Source organism: Podarcis raffonei, chromosome 4 (assembly GCF_027172205.1).
Source record: "Podarcis raffonei isolate rPodRaf1 chromosome 4, rPodRaf1.pri, whole genome shotgun sequence".
Taxonomy (NCBI): Eukaryota; Metazoa; Chordata; class Lepidosauria; order Squamata; family Lacertidae; genus Podarcis; species Podarcis raffonei.
This window is the reverse complement of record NC_070605.1, coordinates 84,199,806-84,219,870: the sequence shown is the minus strand read 5'-3', so window position 1 is coordinate 84,219,870 and position 20,065 is coordinate 84,199,806. Positions and strand designations below refer to the sequence as shown.

At 43.0% G+C, this 20,065-nt stretch overlaps 1 protein-coding gene across 4 annotated transcripts in view; it reads right to left on the bottom strand.

Moving 5' to 3' along the window:
• Positions 1 to 20,065, bottom strand: part of FGF14 (fibroblast growth factor 14) — a 305,502-nt gene that overhangs the window by 78,529 nt on the left and 206,908 nt on the right. The window contains exon 1 of one of the 4 annotated variants that reach the window (XM_053384456.1): positions 17,546 to 18,133. The exons of 2 other annotated variants lie outside the window; for them this stretch is intronic. Coding sequence is in view for 1 of the 2 variants with exons in the window: in XM_053384454.1 (XP_053240429.1) it covers positions 17,503 to 17,698 (196 nt within the window). In the remaining variant the exon portion in view is untranslated. Of the gene's footprint in view, positions 1 to 17,502; positions 18,134 to 20,065 lie in introns of those variants that run through there. One more of the 4 variants, XM_053384454.1, reaches the window with a different exon arrangement.

Genomic DNA, 20,065 nt, shown 5'->3' with positions numbered 1-20,065 from the left:
ATTGATGTAAAGAGATATATTTGAAATAGCAGTATAAACTTCAAAGACTAGCCAGGCAGGACAATGAGCAAAAATGGCAGTGTTCTAAAGTGGTTTTGCTACTATAGATGGCATTCATCTGCATTGGTATATACTTATACAAATGGAGAAGCAGAAGCTGTGGTGTTGTCATGTCAGGACTCAGCAGAATGAGGAGGACAACCCCTAAATGCTACAGGGCTGTTTGCCGCATTTTGAAGTACATGACTATCTAAAGATCACCACGCATCCTTGTAAGACCATTAGGACTGCAGTCTTTATAATATTCTGTATTATTATTATTAGAATTTCTTACCTGCTGTTCACCATGGGACTCAGGGTGGGTTAAAACAATATAAAAATACAACACTAAACCATTTTAAACAATCTATAACCTAAAGAATAGGGTAGCCCCTAAAATACCTCTCTCCCAGGTGTCAAAGGGATAAGGAAGTGCAACTTCAGCCTATGGTGGGCGTTATGCAATGATAATTCTAGGTACACACTTACCTGGGAGTGAACACAATGGGTCTATAGTCTGAGTAGACATGCACAGGGTTGTGCTGTAAGGCAAGAGTTCAAAGGTGCCAAACTGCACCACTGTATGTAAATGATTTTTTTTTTAACTTATCATGAGTAACTCTACCGGCTTGATCTTTAAGGGGTTCTCTTGCAGTGGAATGCGAAAAGGATGAGGCTAGAATGCAGAGAATATTACATCAGTCCTGTGTGTTGCACTCCAAACTGAGACAAAACACCAAATTATATGGGAATTCGTAAGTATATCATGGCATACTAGGGTAACACCATGTTTCTGGTACAGAATTTTAATTTTAGACAAACCAGAAACTCTATCTTATGCAGAAAGCACCAACTAGACCAGTGTTTCCCAAATTTGGGTCTCCAGCTCCTTTCGGAGTACAATTCCGATCATCCCAGACCTCTGGTCTTGCTAGCTAGGGATAATGGGAACTGCAGTTGAAGACCTAAGTTTGGAAACACTGGACTACACAGAAGGATCAATTAACGCCAAAGTTCAACCTCCTCTACTTTATAATTTTATAGACAGAGCTAAGGGTTTTTTTGTCTGATTCTTTCTAAAACTTGGATGCCTGTGTTTGGTGTGTTTCAAAAGAGATCCTAATTGAAGAAGTAACACACTAAGGGAGTTCCTTTTATCTCCCAGGATATCTTAGACATCCTATTGTTGTGATTTCTAAAATACAGAAGGAAATAAGAGATTGGTGGTAAAAAACAGGGACAGAAATCTGTGCAGCAGATGAATGTTACACTAACCAGCTGTTGACAGACACATAAGGCAACAGCAATCACAGTTTGGTTGCTATTCCTCAGAACTGCTCGCCTAGTCCATAGAGAATTCTAAGATGTCTCAATCAAAGCATCTTATTGCCTATCTTGGGACACTCACAGATAGAGATTGAGAATAATTTCAAATCAGTTTACATTTAAAGGCAAATTTACCTAATGCATACTTTCCAAAATAATCTGAAAAATGCAATACAGACTCCTTTCAAAAATTGAATTTTGCAGTGATGTTCTCCAGCCAAGTAATTCCACATAGGTGGCGAAAAGGGTGGATACGAATGCATATTAGTGAAAATAACATGCAAAAATGCATTATTTTAGGCAAAAAATGCTTTGAAGAAATATGTATATTAGACAAGAATCCAGATGAACATGTGCATATTAGGAGAAATTTGCACTAAAATGCTGATGAATTTTCATGAGGGCTTAAAAAAAATAGCAAACTGATGCAGAAATGTGGAGAACTGAATTTTAGATTGCAAAAGTGAGAAACTCAGAAACTGAAATTGACAGACTCACCTGTCACTATTCACAAATCACAATCTCAATGGAACTGTAAACTCCATTAGAGACAATTTTGCTACTGATTATGTGAGCCATAAACCACATTCTCACATGCTTTCCCTGACATCTTGAACTCTCTCAGAGAACATCTCTATAATCCCTTCCAACTTTATAATTATAGACTCAAGATTTTTCTTCAAATCTTGCCTAAAGCCCCATCTTACAGAGGCAGCCTTTGTTTAACACCCCTGTTGCCACCCCCCAAAAAGTATGCATTGCATTTCTTCATATTCTTCCATTCTCTCTCCCAGTCATTAAACTTTAGATTGTAAGCTCCTAGAAGCCGGAGCTTTTTCTTAAACAAAATCATCTTTTTACTTATAGTATCCTGTGAAGCGCCGTGGTGTTGAGGGAATACAATACAAATAATGATGAAAGAGACAGATGCTAACAGTTTATGAACGATTTTGTCAAGGCTGTTGACTCTCTTTCAGTCCCCTTGAATAATAAGCAATCAAAGGCTGAAGTGATTTTAGGGGTTGTTGTGCCAGGACAAGTGATTGTATAAATTAGTCTTAAAAAAATAAAAAATAAATGAAAGAACCAAATTATAATTATAATAAAAAATTGTAGCCCTTTTCTTACAATTTAAATGCAAGAATCATGAATTTACTCTATTTCAACACATCCCTAAAGGAGCTAAGAGTTTGACAATAAAATACAGCATTTCCTACACTGTGATGAGAAAACGCCCTTGCTAAGAAAAAGGTGGGTAGAAATGAGGACTACCCACAGGAGAAAATTACACATTAAAATAAAATACGTGTAAAAAGCAAAATGGTTATATTAAATCATTAGTCATTCACTTTGTGGCTGCAGTTTCAAACTGTTAAAAAAATGCATTAAATTGTAAACTCAGCTTCCCCTGCATTGCTCCCCACAAGTATCAATCATTTGGGGAAGAATGCACTAATTGTCAGCACTAATTGTTTCCCCAGCCACTCTGGGCAGCTCCCAATCGAGTGTTAAAAACAATACAGCATTAAATATTTAAAACTTCCCTAAACAGGGCTGCCTTCAGATGTCTTTTCAAGATAGGATAGCTGCTTATTTCCTTCACATGGGAAGGGAGGTGTTCCACAGGGTGGGTGCCACTACCGAGAAGGCCCTCTGTCTGGTTCCCTGTAACCTCACTTCTCGCAATGAGGGAACCGCCAGAAGGCCCTCGGCACTGGATTTCAGTGTCCGGGCTGAACGATGGGGGTGGAGACGCTCCTACAGGTATACAGGACTGAGGCCGTTTAGGGCTTTAAAGGTCAGCACCAACACTTTGAATTGTGCTCGGAAACGTACTGGGAGCCAACACAGATCTCTCAGGACCGGTGTTATGTGGTCCCGACGGCCACTCCCAGTCTCAAGTCTAGCTGCTGCATTCTGGATTAATTGCAGATTCTGGGTCACCTTCAAAGGTAGCCCCACGTACAGCGCATTGCAGTAGTCCAGAGGTTGGTACGCCAAAAGGAATCCTGTGCTGCCCCTATTGCCCAACTTCCAGAACATGCACTCAGAAAACCGGGTCTTCCCAATAGGATGCCTGGTGCAGACTATTGACTTCCTAATAATCACTGCAACCCCCCTCCCCACCCACATGACCTGGGTTGCTGTGCGTAAGAGAAACCTGGTGGACAGGCCCATCTGCTTCATCCAACCAGGTCTCTGTCACACATGCCAGGTCAAATCCTCCATCCACAATCGGGTCGTGGATGGCAGTGGTTTTATTCATCATTGACCTGGCATTGCACAGCAACACTTTCAGGTCATGTGGGTTTCCCTTGCTGATTCCAGTAAGTCTCCCATCACTCCTTTCCCAGAACATGTGGGATTATTGAGCATGAAGTCATTGTGTTTTGCGTTACGCTGTGCTCACAGTCAACAGCTGATACTGTGTGGGCAACAAAATGTATAATGCAAGAATACTATCCCATAGGGCAAGTGATCCAACACAATTGGGGGGAGAGTGGAAAATACACACTATCAGAATCTTGTTTTAAGTGGCAACGCCCTTTTCCTGTCTAATGTGCCATTGCACCCTTACAGCACAAGCCTATGCATGTTTACTCAGAAGTAAGTTTCACAGGGTTCGTTATAATAATTAGGTGAATATTTCAATGCATGCTTATGGATATGCATTTTAAGTAATAGGTGTGGTTGTTGATACAGGACAAGGGTAGCAATTAATCCAGATAGGTGGGTTCCATGGGGAAAGCTATTTCCATGGGGAAATCTCATCACCAGTGCTGAAGTAAAAATTACTTGCCAGTCTGGTTAGCCTCTATATGAGAAATGTTCTTTACCTTAGGTACCAAAGCACGTCATACCAGCCCTGGAAGGATTCACCCGCTCTTCAAATTACTGAACCCCAGAAACATACAGCAAAATCCTATACATGTCTACTAATTCCCAAGGAAGGATTGCAACCTCAGTATCTTACCAGAAAACCTCAAGTCTGCAATATGATGACCAATACTATGCCATTTAATCTCTTCTTCATCTTTCAGTGTTGCAGTTTTAACCCTCATGCATGATTCTGCATCCCCAAACTGCAGCATGGTTTTGCTGCCCCCTCCCTGAATATCAAATTTGTGCAATTGCATCAGTATGCCCAAATATCAACAGATGCGCCAATAAATTTGATACAATTAGACTGGGAAAGTGTGGCAGTCAAAATGTGAGACAAGACTGAGAAGTAGTCAGGCACAACATCTGCCAGATGAAATTAGCAGACAAAATTTGCTATGTATCTAGGTGAAAAGGGCTCAGGGATGAAATGCCACTAATTTGCTGTTAAGCAACCCTTCATGTTACTGCTTTGATTCCTATCCCTGCTCTTCTCACAGAGTACATAGGCCCTGATCTAGCTAAATTTAGTAGCCTTTCATTCTCATAGAAAATAAGTTAGTCATGCCAAACAAGCCCCATTGATTTTGAGTATGACTAACTTTAGCTGGAGTGGATCCATTCTTCTGCTTATAGTTGTCATGGCAGGGAGATTAAAACTGCACAGTGAAATGTTGCCATAGCAGATTATGTAATGTGCAGCTTGCATTTTTGCTACAGGTTACATTTTAAAAAGAAGAAGACACAGGGTTAAATGTAGAGTCTAAAAAATGATTAAGAGATTTATAGGCGAATTAAAGACAAGGGAGCGACATTTCCCCCCTGAATTTACAATGTTTACCAACGTAACTTTCAGCAAGTGATATTAAATTTTACAATTAAGATGATAATGTATGTTACCCCTCTTCCATCTGGTAGTGATAAAGCATTTAATACCTATATAACTGTTCTTGCTACCTCAAGGATACCTGTGAGAAAGACAGGGCAAATTTGAAAATACAACTTGTATGATTATAGGTATTGCTAGTTGAATACCATAATGCTATTTTAATAAGGGTTTTTTATTTGATTATTAAAATACGGCATTTTATATGATGTCATTTGCTGCACAACGCTTACAGGTTCTTTTGCCATCAGTTAGTTAAGAAATCAATTAAATAAAATCAATGAACTTTATTTATTTAGCCTTTCCCCCCTCCCAAGCTCAGAGGGGGAAATGTCTTTGGAACTTGAATATGTAGATGCGCTGTAACCTTTTATTTGTGGGAACTAGGGCACATCAGAAGTTTGCTTCCTTTTCCAGCTAACCATAAACGCAAAATGAAGGGAGAGAGAAAGAAAAATTTAGTGGACACCTGGAGTGGGGCAGGCAGGGGGAGGTGTCAAAAACCACAGAAGGTGAAAATGCAGGAACAGCCTCATCACGGACTCTCTGGCAATCATGCCAGAAGCAAATTACTTTCCATGGTCTTCTGTCTAGCCATTCTTTCTCAGCTTCTGATTGCTTTCTCATTTATTCTTGTGCTGCAATCTTTTTTAGTTCATACTCAAGAGTCATTCCAAATACATCTCCCTCTTTCCTCCATTTCTTCTCTTCCTTCCTCACCATGTTGAAATCTAAGCTACAGTGATTGGGACACACACATAATGGCATTACAAGTGTGTACCTGGGCTCGCATGTGCACAGCCAGCACTCATTTATGTTCATGTCCACATTGCTGAGAGGTTTAGGATCTTTTGCTGGAGTTTTTACATGCACTTGCTATGTACTTCTTTGGGAAGCTTCAAGAGGACAGTCAGGTGGATCCAACAGAGATCTATACTGTCATCAAACCCCTAATAGCCACTTAAAAATCAGGTATGGCAATTCTGTTCTAGCATTTGATCTTTTTAAAGTTATCTTATCAATACCAATTATAAATGCAGTTATAACATCTCCTGAGCACCAAGCACTACACTAGAAGTGGACTGTGGGAAAAATAAACTGGCAAGTCATCAAGAGGGGTTTTTTTTGGGGGGGGGGAAATCCAGAGTATTTCTGAAAACTGTACAAGGTATCCCAAGATATCTTTACATTACAATAACCCTCAAGATGTTATTACATTTTTTCAGAAGAAATAAGTATAGTCTGTGCCGGCTTCCCCTAGCCTGGTCCCCTCTAGAATTTTTGGACCAATGGCCAGTGGCCAGGTACAATGTTTACTCTAGTCCAGCAACAGTTGGAAGGCACCAGGTTAGCTTAAATGACCGCTTCATACAAGACTATTTATCCTATATATGAGCAGCAGAACTTGTAATTCTTGGCCAGATTTGTACCCACTATCATATGGAAAAGCATGAGTGTGGACTAGGTTATAGGTACTTATAGTCCACCATTTACCATGTGGCCCCATGTGTTTGTATGAATACAGTCAGAAGATATGGCCAGGTGCATTTTCTGTGACCGTGGCATTTGAGGGCATAGCTTTGGGTTGCCACTGGCAGTAATATTAGTTTGCAGTGATATTTTCCCATATAACCATGACCTTAAAATTGGCTCATGTTGTTCCTCTGTAGTAGGGAAGGGAAGATTGCATGTGGATTTTCAACAATTATGGTCAGTTATGGCCCCCCCAAAAAAGAGGTGTGGGACTTGGTAGGTGCATAATGATGCTTACCTCTGACACTAGCTGTGGTTAGCCCCATCTGTACTTAAAAGTGAGTGGTGAATGCATCTTCCCAACCATAATACCAAGTTGATGGCAAAGCACATTCCCATCCACTTTCTCATGGCACAAGTCATGTGTGACAAACTACAGTAGAATCAGTCAGAAAGTCATTCTGCTCTCACAGCCACACATATTATGCATGCATATTATTTAAGATCTAAATATTAGCCGTACACATTTATATGTATCTAGGCTCTGTTAGCTATAATGGGGCTTAATCACATGGTCTACATAAAAGCCCCAGGTGGTAAAAAGATACTAAGGTTGGAACCCTATATTCACTCACCTGGGAGTAAGCCCCATTGAAATAAATGGGTCTTGATTTTGAATAGACATGCATAGGATTGCACCATAAGGCATGCTATTTAAAAACCAAATAAGTCCTTTTCATTTTCAAAAGTCTAATTTTAGAACTGTTATTCCACCAGACTGATGACACTGCTATTATTCAAAAGTATTGCAAATACCGCCCCTGCTCTTTGAGAACCAAATTCCCTTCGTATCTCTCTTGTGACCTGAGATGCCCATATGCATGAATTCATTGTCAACTCCGCCTGAATAACAGAATCCAGTCAAAGAGTTGTCTTGGCATTGCATAAATTTTATGGATCAATCACAAAATTAACCTCCTTTTGAAAAAATGGAATTTGCTTGGAGGGGATTGATTATAAAGTGGGTGCGTGTGCACATAAACCTATGTGTAAATGTTTATGTGTGTAAACACACACACACACACACACACAAAAATTGATACATTAGTTTTAAAGCAAAACATTTCAGTTTTTACATTCTTCAGCTGCTGTTATACAAAGAGAAATCTTGTAAGTGCTATTTGATGCTCGGTCAATGGCAGCAGGAATTAGAGGGCGTTCTCCTGGGCGCGGGACCAACTGACCAATAGTGGCGCTGGGTCCCGTGCCCAGGGCAAGTCTCTACACTGGCAGGTCTACTGAGATAACCTTTCACATGGAATCACAGCCTGTTAGAGGGTCCTGAGGAATGTTGCAAGAGTCACAGTTCATGTGGGGTGGCTTTCGGGCAAAATATATTGAACCTTGTGGTTGATCTGAGAACGTAACTTCTTAGAACAGTCTCTCCCATCCAGTGTCCTCCAGATAACTGGACTATACTCCCATTACCCAACCACTGGGCCATGCTGCCTGAGACTGATGGCAGTTGTAGTCCAAGGCATATGGGGGGCACTAGATTGGGGAAAGCTATCCTAGAGTACAAGTGGACAGACTTCAGACTTCTCAGATCTACTTTATATTTACCATAACCCTAAGATCTACCAATGAGACCCAGGAACAAAGGGCATAAAGTTAGCCCATGGATTTGTTTTGAATATCACAACTGAACTGAGCAGACAGTCTTTTCACACAAAAGTCGACTCCCAGTTCGCTTTCCTTATTCCAGCAAGTCTAATTTAGGTGTTGTTGCTATTGTTAAGCATTTGAGAGTCAACCCCCTCTTGCCAATCGGATGCAAATCACCCAGAAATCTAAGAGGATAATCCTGATCTATATCTGCCACCCTTGTCTTATCACTGCAGTAATGATGATTAAACTATTTTTTTATAGGGATGATTGTCCACTATTAGTGATCTTCACACCGAGTTACCTTTGATTAACCTCTGAGGAAACCCAGGGTCCCCTGAAACACAGTTTGACGAAACCCCCTGAAACATTTTGAATCTATCATGTTCTAACAGTGGCCAACCAGATGTCTATGAGAAGCCTGAAGCCTTGAGCACACCAACATTCTTTCCACTTCTAATTTCCAGCAACTGGCAATCAGAGGCATCTTCCATAATTTTTCCTAATCTTTTAATCCTAGTTAGTGATCATCCCTACGTCTCATGGGGGTAAATTCCATACCTCAACTATGTACTGTGTGAAGAAGAACTTTATTTTATGTGTTCTGCATCTTTCAACACTCAGTTCTGTTGAATGGCCCCAGCTTCTAGCATCATGGGAGAATGAGCAGGGGCTGGGGTGGCGGGGAATCTTCTTATCTACGTTCTTCGTGCCATGCACCATCTTAGGCAGCTTTATCATTTATTTTTCTAAATTAAAAAGCCTCAGATTTTGCGACCTTTCCTCACAGATACTTCCCTGATACTTTTGGTTACATTTCTTTAAAAAGCTCTACAATATCCTTTTTGAGGTGATATGACCAGAATTGTACAGACTATTCCAAGTGTGGCATTTAGGATTACAGTCCTTAGGCAATCTAGTAAATAGTTCAGAGGAATTTTTGTATAAATTTGGTAAAAATGCAAAATAATAATAATAATAATAATAAATGGGTGAGCTCTCTTTATAAAATAAAAAGCGTTTCTAGCAAAATAAAACTTTGCAGCAAACAGCAGGAAGCTGGGAAAATAAAATTGCAATGGATGAAATATATAGTATATGCTACGGAAAGCAATTATTGAGGAACACATGCTTCATTACAAGACATTTTTACAGCAAGCCCACTTTGCATCACTAAAATTATACATGAATACAAAATAGAAAATTGCATATAATGAAGTACACTAACTTAGCATCAAAGACAAACTGACATGAAAAGGTAGATGTACAATTTACATGGATAATTACAGGCTTGTAAATAACCACTTGCCTAGTTGCTGGTGGTGAGTAAGTACTGCCTCTAGGAGACTAGGTAGGAAAAGGTTACAAAAATTACTTCTTTCCTTTTTTTAAGGGCACTACTGACTCATGTAAGTATGTGTGGGCAACTGGGTCATTTTAAAAATTGCAACAGAGGATGCATGCATGTGATAATGTGTTATTTGCCACACTGCCAAACAAAATGATTGGGGCATATTGTACCAAATAGATTTTGGGGGGAAAGGGCTCTGATTTTCTGGCTGCTGCTGGTGCAGCAAATTACCAGCTGTATCCAAGTAACAGCCATCTTTTCCTCACATGTGGCAGTCTGTGTGAAACCTACAGTGTGCATGTATGGTTTGACAGATCAGTGCCAAAGTATTTTACTCAGTACATAAATTCCATTGGGAGTGCAGTCAGTGATTCCTTTGCCACATTTTTACTGGATCATTGCACTATGGATATAATGAAAATCAGATTTATCCTGCCTTCATGCCCCTACCAGCAAAAATAAAAATACGGTAAAAATCTCACATTAAGCCACAGGTATCTTAATTTTATTCTGCAAAAGAATTCTCTTTTCAGTACTCCTAACCAAGGAATCAACCGATTATCAACCCCACAAAACCTGTTGAAATATTCTTAGTTCAATTGATAACTTGTTTAATATAGTAATAGAATTAGGGCACAATTCTGTACTTGAGACCTGCTGCTCTTAGACCTTGGGGAAGCCCAGCTATGCTGGCATAACTGGGTGAGGAGGGTGCTTATACCAAATCCTACATTGCTTCAACTCACATTCACATCCCTGTCAATGAGCAAACTTTGCATCAAGCTAGTATAAGGAATTTCCATCTCACTGGTGTCAATGGGAGGGCAAAATTACAATCGCTTTCCCCATTATCTGCCCTGCCCTTGACACCATGACAGAACATAGGAAATGCTGTAACTCAACACCCACTCACAACACAACCAGTAATACAAACTACGCACAAACCACACATCAAATGATAGGTGGTGAGGCACAGGGCTGTATCGATGATGTTACACAGACTTTGAGCTCACAACAGGGAACCCCGTTGAAAGGAAATAACAGAAAAAGGACACTTTGCATAAAAAGAGATGAGTTCGCAAAAGATTTATGTCCTAAGCACCACCAGACGTTTCTGCACATTGTGAACACTTCCTGCCCCTAGAACCCTGGAAGCTACCTGCTTCAAGGATCCAGGCAGGACCAGCCAACAGCAATCTCTACTCCCGTATAACAGCTGGGAATGCAAGGATAGAATACCCTACACAGATAAACAAGAGAAGTGTGAAACACGTGCTGTAACGGGGAGCTGCTCCAAGCGTATTCCTTGTCTATGCATGCAAATGCTGAGCCTTATCTGAACTGTATTGCTCTAACGATGCAATATGGTGTCCACCTACACAGGCGAGCTGCTATAAGCAGGTAAGCTCTCTGTTGGCGATCTCTTACCTCCTCACACAAACACTTACTGTTTCAAAGACTATGAACTCCAGCTGCTATCTATTGTTTGCTGTCTTCCCCCTCTCTCTCTCTCTCTCTCTCTTTCTCTCTCTCTCTGTCTGTCTCCCCTTGTTCTCCACAAGCAGCTCTTGCACAAGCACAGCACCAATCTCACAGCTCTCACAATGCCGGCTGTCCCATCTCATGACCTGCAGCAGTAACAAGGATGCTCTCAGTTGTTCCTCTTGCTCCAGGCAGACTGCCAAACCCTTGCAAGGTTAATTGCAGACAGTTGTACCGCGGATGATGCTCCCAGTATGGAGCTAGTACCTGACAGATCACCAAGCCTGCTACCCTTCCGTCTGTCAAACCACTGACCAAGACACAGAAGCCTTGTTGAGACGAGTGTTTGGCAACCCTACAGATACTTCTTTCCCTTTCAGAATCTCATACATTCTGAGTGAGAACTTTGATTGTTTCACAAGCGTAGTTTCTTTGTTGCTATGGATGGGCAGATAGGTACTCCTTTGCTCCTCTCTACTTTAATCTTGTCTCAGTTGGCCTCAGGATAGGATGGTAAGGAAAAGAGTGGTCTCTCCCCTCTCTGCTTACTATGGTTCTCTTGACTATGAGGGGCTTAGGCATCTCAGAGTGCACAGATAGGATAAGTGCTGCTGCCAGGTTATACGAGGCAGTCAGTTTGCAGGGAGGGTGATGAGGAGGGAGGCAATTAGTCTTGCTCTGATACTACCTGGCAGGACCAACCTATCATGTAAAACAGCAGACAGTAGCAGATGGTGTCGTGGGGCTTTGCCACTTGCCTGGTCTACCTGCTGCTGCATGCTGGGACAGAGAAGGAGGGAGCAGGGCAGCAGCAGGGTCGGCATGGTACAAATGGAGCCCATGCAGTTCTCTTGCCAGAACATTCGCACCATGCTGACCTCATTGCCACCACACGCCTATCCATCCCAGTATAAAGCAGACTCAGCCAGAAGGAGGTCAGGTAAGTGGCACACCATTTGCTACTGATAGCAGGAGGGCGTTTTGATCACATGGATTGCCAGTCGGAAGGGCTGGCTGCAGCACTCCTGATGATTGGCTCATATGCGCCTCCTGTATTCCTAACGTGGTATGTATGGGGACTTCCAATGTATCAAACACGAACTGTTCCACCAGACCAGGAATCTTCCTGCAGTCCTCGTGCTCCTGGGATCCTGGTGGGTCTTGAGACTGGGGTTGGGGTGAGTGAGCCACTGCAGGCTGCTTTTGCCACCAGTGTGTGTCTAGGGCTGCCCCCTTTGCCTCTCTCAACCCTACCCTTCAGTTATTTGGCCATGGAGCCATTCCCTCCCCTTGATGGTCTTGAACCCGTGTCTCAGGAGAACTCTCTCTGTGTGTGTATAGACACTCTGCCCAGGGAGCTATATTGGTGCTGTGTTGTGTCTTTTCTATATTTCCCCATGTGCTGTGTTCCTAAAATACTGCTTGTAGGTGACATGAGTGAATTTGAACTCCTGCCTATAGGGATGCCTAGGGACTGGAAGTGCTGGGGTTGTTGCTGGCTGTGCCAATGGGGCTAGTGGAGTGGGAGCACTTATGTGCCACCTTGCACGATGTGTGTATCATCATACACACATGCTGGGAGCACATCCCCTTCATTCAAAGGGGGCCTTCATGTGTGGGTGGCATGTCAGTATCATTGCTGGCACAGTCCCTGGTGAATATATAGTGAATTCTGTATTTGCCGTGTTGTCTATAAAGTTCTGTGGCACTTTCACCAGTGTAACAGTGCAGCAGAGCTCTGGATTGTTCAGCCCACCCCACCACTTGCCATGCTACAGAAATTACATTTTCCATCGTTATGTATTAAACTGCAATACAGATTTGCAAAGCGAGTGTACAAATTCCCACATGTAAATTAACCAACAAATGTACGGGTGGGTGTGAACTTGTTTGAAAGTAATTATTTCACACCCCAATCATAAGCATGTTTACTTGGAAGTAAGGGAGGGCAAATCTGTCAATTTTTGTTTCCTGCAGTTCCTCATCACCCCCTATCTTATAGTTCTCTACATTTCCAGATAGTTTGCAATTTTTAAAAAAGTCTTCATGCAACTTAAACAGCAAAATTATCTCAATATACACATTTCTGCAAAGCAATTTCTTCTAATGCTTTCTCCTTTTTTGTGTGCTATTTTCACTAATATACGCATTTGTATGCACACCATATCCTAGTCTATGCATTTCTGTACACATCACTTGTCTGGAGAACTAGATTGCAAAATTTGGGGAAGTGTGAATTTTGAACTATAGTTATGTTTCCGTTTGTATATTGTTTCAGAATGTGTGAATTAGGTAAGTTCACCTTTAAATGCAAACTGAATGCAATCTCTCCCCCATCCCTACTTCAAAGTAAACCAGATTGGTAATAATAGGATTATAACTTACAAAATACATGTGTTTACAATTGCAAAGCAAGTATCAGTAAACACACAAAAGGTTGAAGCAGAGCTTTACAGTGATAAAGTTTCATGCACAAATAATAATTCTCATTTGATTAAAAGATGCAATAAAACAATAAAATGGCAAGCAACTCCTTCCCAGAACACACACCATACGTGAAATATTCCAGTTGCTATCAGCAAAATGTACTGCACACAAAATTTGGACAGTCAAGCTTTTCAACCTAATACCATCAAAGCAGGTTTTAGGAACAGCCCTAGATACAATATGAAAAAGCTCAGTATGGGCACCGTTAACATCAGTACAAAAATTACGACTGATTCTAATTCCATACGGTTTCCCCCCTTCATCTATAACTTTCTGGAATCAACTAGAAGGCAAATACTAAATCAACACCTGATCCTAGAAGGCAAATACTAATTTTCCCAGAATCTACAAACGTGGAAAACTGGTTCATAATTATTATTTAGCAACCTAATACAATCATAGGAAACCATAGCATTTTTTTCCACACAAGTGACAAGTATTAATCATTAGGCAAATTTAATTAAACAATCTTTTATGCAACCCCACACTACACCTTTCTTAAAAAGAAGTTTAGGGAATCAGTAGGTTGTTGCTGTTTTTAAAGACAGGCAAAACACATGTCATCACCTGTAAGGGCAACAATGTGGTTTATAAGCAATAATAAATAGTGGATCTGATGTTCTTCATTTTCCCTAAAACAAGAGAGTTGTGATTAACAAATAGTACATTTTCTAGGAGAATATACTAGAAACTCTCCAAGTGCATTCTATAAATATGTTCTATAAACATTTTGTATATGAAACAGAAGGTACAAAAATGGAAATGGTTTAAGTGAATGTAATATTTTCATTATGTTAAACTAATATGGATTGGATGTGTGCATCTTTCCCACATATTGAAATTATAACATATAACTAAAGGAACATTTCCTAATAGAGAATCAACTTGAATTGTTGCTTCTGCTTGTTGGATCTGCCTTCTTAAAGGAGTCGCCTTAATTTCCAAATGGCTCTTATTTCACACTATTGTTGTTCACGTAACAACCCTTATGATCTAATAATGTTTTAAGTAGATCACTAGCTTTAGTGATTTGCTCATTTTAAATTTAATGCATTTATTATTAAATACAATCCCTCTCCCATAAATGATAAGTCAAACAAATATGTGTGGATGTCAAGCATGCTTGAGTTGCTAAGGCCATAAATTGGCATCACTGTGTGTAAAAACTAAGCAAACAGGACAATAAACAGAGCCATTAATGTTGCTTCGCTGAGGCTGCTCTTGGGCACACACAGCGACTATCAGCTATAAGCATTGCACTACCTTCACTAAAAAAACCAAGATGAATAGATTGTGGAAATCATTGTCACTGTTATTTTATTGTCACTAGTTGCTGTTGTCAGGTAATTCACTTGGCTATGCCACTGCTTTCCAAAAAGCAAAAGCCAATTCACCCTTTCAGCATTAATTTAACAGAGTCTAAAACATTCTTCTTAAATTTTATCAATAACGTATCTGTGTTGGTTTAGTTTACGTTTCCATAAGTGAAACTTCTTACTAAGTATAAGTTACATCCTAGACAGCAGTGCATGGCTTTCTTAGCCAGGAAAAGCATTTCAGTATTGATACCCCTGGTGATAGGAAGGATCTCGTTTCCCAGAAATGCAAACCTTACATGCTACTACAAGTGGAAAAGTATAGTTTGTTGCTGTTGTTCTGAGGTCTTCCTAGTTTTAGTTATGGCAGAGATGATGCTAGCTTTGTCACAGAATCTGCAGTTTTCAAAACTCGGGAGTATTACCAGAATAGAAAACTATCTGATCTAAGGGAGAGAGAGAGAGAGTGCAGGTTTCCCATCACACTGATTTTATGGTCTGTTTGCATTTTGATCAAATCCATTTGAAGCAGGAATATATACGTGTGTGTGTGTGTGTGTGTGTGTGTGTAACAGCTCCCTACCACCACAAAGACCACTTTGCATAAAGACAGGGAAACCAGAAATATAAATCCACAATTGCATGATACTCCTGGTGTATCAATATAGGTAAGACTCCTCAAATATAGTTCCAATATAGTTAAGACTCTTCCAGTTACTGTTACTTGAACTGCCTTCCCTTGTGAGGCTCACACACCTAGGGATAACCATGGTTAAAAGCAGCCCAAAGAGACAAAATGAAGGAACGGTGGGGAGACCACAGTGCTAGACAGTTCAAAGAAAGGGAAAGAAATTCAGCAAAATCAGCGTTAAGGTTCAGAAATGTAGTGTTAAGACAACTGTCCATGGTTTTCCAACCGGTGACAGAACATTCCCAGTGTGTTAAGAAATGTAATGATTAAAAGTCAACCATGACTGGAGTGAGCCAGCTACAGAGGCTACAAAAATAGGGTGTAGTGGGAATTGGGGTTCCCCCACATTCAACACTCTGAGGATTTTCCACTTCAGCAACTGTAGATTCTTAAAGTGACAGTGCCCCAGAATGCCTGCCTTGCCTTCTCATACTATCAGTTTTCTAATACTGAAACAATGGGCTGTATTATAAAATACAGAACACACTACATACTAGTTTTTACTTCACTCAAAACACAATATTTTTATATGGATCTTCATACAATTTATTCACGGGAAATCTTTCTCTCTGTGTGTCTTCATTAAACCTTGCTTTCTTACCCAAAAAATGCCCTCAATGCATTTAGATTATTGACACTGGAAATAATTATTTTCTTTACTTGATTCAATTCACAAATTACAATTATAAAATACGTTTCTCTTTGCTAACATTGTGCTTCAGATTGGAACAATGGGTGATCATTGCAAATATGAATTGTCTCTTAGAGCTGCTTCGTGCTGGGATTTCTTTGTATTTATAAATTATTAAAATCTACAAAATCTAAATGCAAAGAAACAGGGCACAACAAAGGGAATAATAAAGGTTTAGAGGATTTACTGTTGCATCATGTTATCCTTCCAAGGTTGCCTTCAACCATTACTATACACAACCCTTTGCTCCACGCAGTGGGTATGAAATATACTTAAATCTGTATAGAGCTTCCAGGTTTCTTATCCTCAGCTTCAGAGGGTGGGATGGGACACAAGTCAGAATCTAGTTAGCAGATATTGAAGAGCAACATATTTTGTTGTAGTTACAGACCATTCACAAACCACCTAGTTCAGTTGAAATAGTTGGAAGAACACTGATTTAGACACTTTGGTATGAATGAAGATAAAGTAGCATAAAATAATCCCACTTATTCAGTATCACTCTCTTTATCTGGCATTAATTAATATGAAACAATTATCTTTCCAATTCTATACCAATAATTACCAGCCTAGACTAGAATTACCACTTCAGCCATGAGCTTTAACTAGAAGGGTGCTAGGAATCCATTCATTTACTTCTCTTTGGCACCCCTGACTGCGAGTGTGACAAGAATATCTAAACAGCTGTGGATAAGTCCTTGCCCATTCATTACCTTAACCAAATGCCATGATTTGGTTGCAGACCAAGCACTTTAAATGCCTGTAACCCCACTTCTGTACAATGGGCACAATTACTTATCTCACAGACTTGTTATGACATTTTTAGCGTAGCTTAGCTGCCTCTTAACGCCCTGGAACCATCCAGTTTTGCTCATCAATCTAGGCGGTTAAATAAGGCAAGGGCTTTCTTTGCCAGTCCCAAAGCATGCTTATGTACTGAAAGCGAGGGTTCTCTTTCGCATTACTAAGAGAGGGGAAGAGAGTTTCTTCAGAACAATGAACCCAGAGACAGCCTCAGTTTCCCTCCTGTAAAATGGGCACAACCCTAAGAAGTGGCAGTTTCCCCCCTTCTTTGCCCTTGACCAGCGTGTTGGGGCCCAAGTTTGTAAACCACAGGCCATTCTTTCCAAGGCACACACAGGCGCATAGGACACACACTCTCTCTCTCTCTCACACACACACATATATGTACACACATACACAAAACACACACACCTTGGCGCCGCAACCTCCTCTTCTTGAGGCCAAAGATGCGGACCTTGGAAAAGATATCCACCAGGTTCCCATTGCAAAGCCCGCGGTTCTTGCTGGGGCTGTTGCGCCTCCTGCTGGCCGAGGGCCGGTCCCAGTGCTGCAAGTCGCGCGCCTGGCGCTTCTGCCGGATCAAGCCGCTGGCGATGGCCGCAGCCATGGCCTCGGTCCGTCGCCGGGCGCTCCGCGTCCGCGAGAGCCCTGCCCAAACGCAGCGGAGACGGGCGCGGGGCTTGGCTCAGCCGAGGCGCCGACCCATCTTCGGAAGGCCAACTGGAAAGAAAGGCGCGGGTAGGGGCGGCGGCGGCGGCGGCGGCGGCGAGGAAAAGTCCTCCGGTCACCACATGGAGTCGCCTGGCTTCAGGCCGAGCGGGAACAGCAACAAGCAGCGCCCGCGGCGGATGCCGTGTCTTCGGCGCCCGGCTTAGTCTGCCCGCTGGTCCATGGCTGCCGTCGCCGCCGCCGCCGCTCCGGCCGCCGGCGCCGTGTCCTCGTCGTCGGGGCTGCCTCCGAGTGCCTGAGAAAGCAGCATCTGGAGAGCGCCCGCTTCGGCTCCGGAGAGAGCGCGCGAGCCTGAATCGCGGCGCTTCAGTCCCACCCTAGCCGCCACCCCGCCACACACTCGCTCGCTCGCTCACACGCGCACACACACGCGCTCACCCTCCTTCTCCCTTCCCGAGACGACTGAGGGAGGGGATTTGTCCTTGGGGTGGGAGCGGGGGAAAGGGAGAGGGGGGAAAGGAGGGAGGGGTAAGTCGCACCGCACAAAAACCCAGCAGCGAGGAGAATGCTAATCAAAGGGAAGGAGGCGAGGGAAAGAGAGAGGTGGGCTCGAAAAGCCTCGCCGCGATTGAAGGGAGGAAATTGCTTGTCGCCGGGAGAAGCCCACGCTGCCGCCCCTCGGCTTCCAGTCAGGCTTTTGTGACTGGCGGGAGCTTATGTGTGTGTGAGAAAGAGTGTGCGTTGCGCGGGCGCGCGCGTAGGGCAGAGCGCGCGCGCGCACGGTTCATCTGTGTGTGTGTGTGAGAGAGAGAGAGGCGGAGGAGGGGTGGGGAGAGGTTAGGGGCTTGACTGAGGGAAATTATGCGCGGGAAAGTGTGAGACGGCGCGCGCACGGATGTGAGAAAGAGAGACGGAGAAGTTGTAATTTGGTGTCTCTTTACGCCTCTCTCCCTCGCTCCAGAAAGTCTCAGCTCTCTGGGTGAAAGTGCAGCCGGAGCCAGGAAAGCGACAGACTTGCTTCCCGCGCGTCCGCGACTTTCCCTCTCGCGTTCCCGCCACAACAGTCTTCCCTGACCTGCTGCCCCACCCCGAATAAGCGGACGCCCCGCGCGAGACCCCGAGTTCACCGGGGTTAAAATTACGAATGAACGGCCAGCACCGTGACGCATTAAAGATTCGCGCGTGTGGCGGTGGTGCGAGGGCAGAGAGGCTCTTCCCTACGTAACCTGGAGAGACTGGCGTCGCGCGCGGGTCTCTTTGTTGTCCCTGTTTGTGGCTGCTTTGCCTACGGCGGGGCGGACGGGGTTACTCTGGCGGAAGGACGCGGCGGGTGCGCGAGGGTCACAAGTCGACGGCGCCCTGTTCTCTGGGGACTCGGAACCGGACACGCTGCTGCTTGAGGGGAAGACTAATTCCCAGGCAGGGGAGGGTGAGCTGGGAAGGGAAAGAGAAGGAGAGAGGCGCGCTTTCTGCTCCAGAGCATCAGCGCCTGCTGTGGCTTCTCGGACGCAGCCAGCTGACCACAAAGGCAGCCTTGGCTCGCGGTCTCTCTGGGCTTGTCTTGTTTCCAGGAGGAAAACAGGGAAGAGAGATCGCCCAGGCGTCCCAGACATCGTGGCATTCAAAGGAAGGGCGAACGGGTTCCTCTTAAGATCATATTTCGAAACAGGACGGACTCCGTAGCTTCTATTGCCAAGCAAACACATTTAGTGGTACAAGTGGGCACCGCTAGATTTACTGAGTTCTGAAAACTCAACTTCACCCTGTAGTCTGTAAGGCTGGAATTTGGCTCTCGTTTTTAAAGTTTTGTGGGGGGGAAAGAGCCCCGAGATTCTGTGATTAATATATTTGTCTGCCAAGAGCTCAGGCATGTAATTATGATAACGCTCCAGTCAAACTCTACATGTCTGCTACAGATGGAGGCTCAGATGAAGGGGGGGGGGGGGACTCATATTTGTTGCTGGGCACGTGCGGTGCATTTTCTTTCATTGGCACCTTAGCACAATAACGCCAGCTAAGGCAAGCAGCCCCATCGTTTGGACGTCTAACCTGGATTGATTCCGAGCTTTACCAGTGTGGCACCAGAATGAGTGCCATGTGGTGCAGTGGTTAGAGTGCTGGATGATGACCTGGGAGACCAGGGTTAAAATCCCCACTCAGCTGCTAATCTTGCTGGGTGACCTTGGGCAAGTCACTAACTCTTAGCTGAACCTACTTCACAGGGTTGTTGTGAGGATAAAATGGGGATGAGAACTGTGTATGCCACTGTGAGCTCCTTCAAGGGTGCCAACTTGAATAAAATATT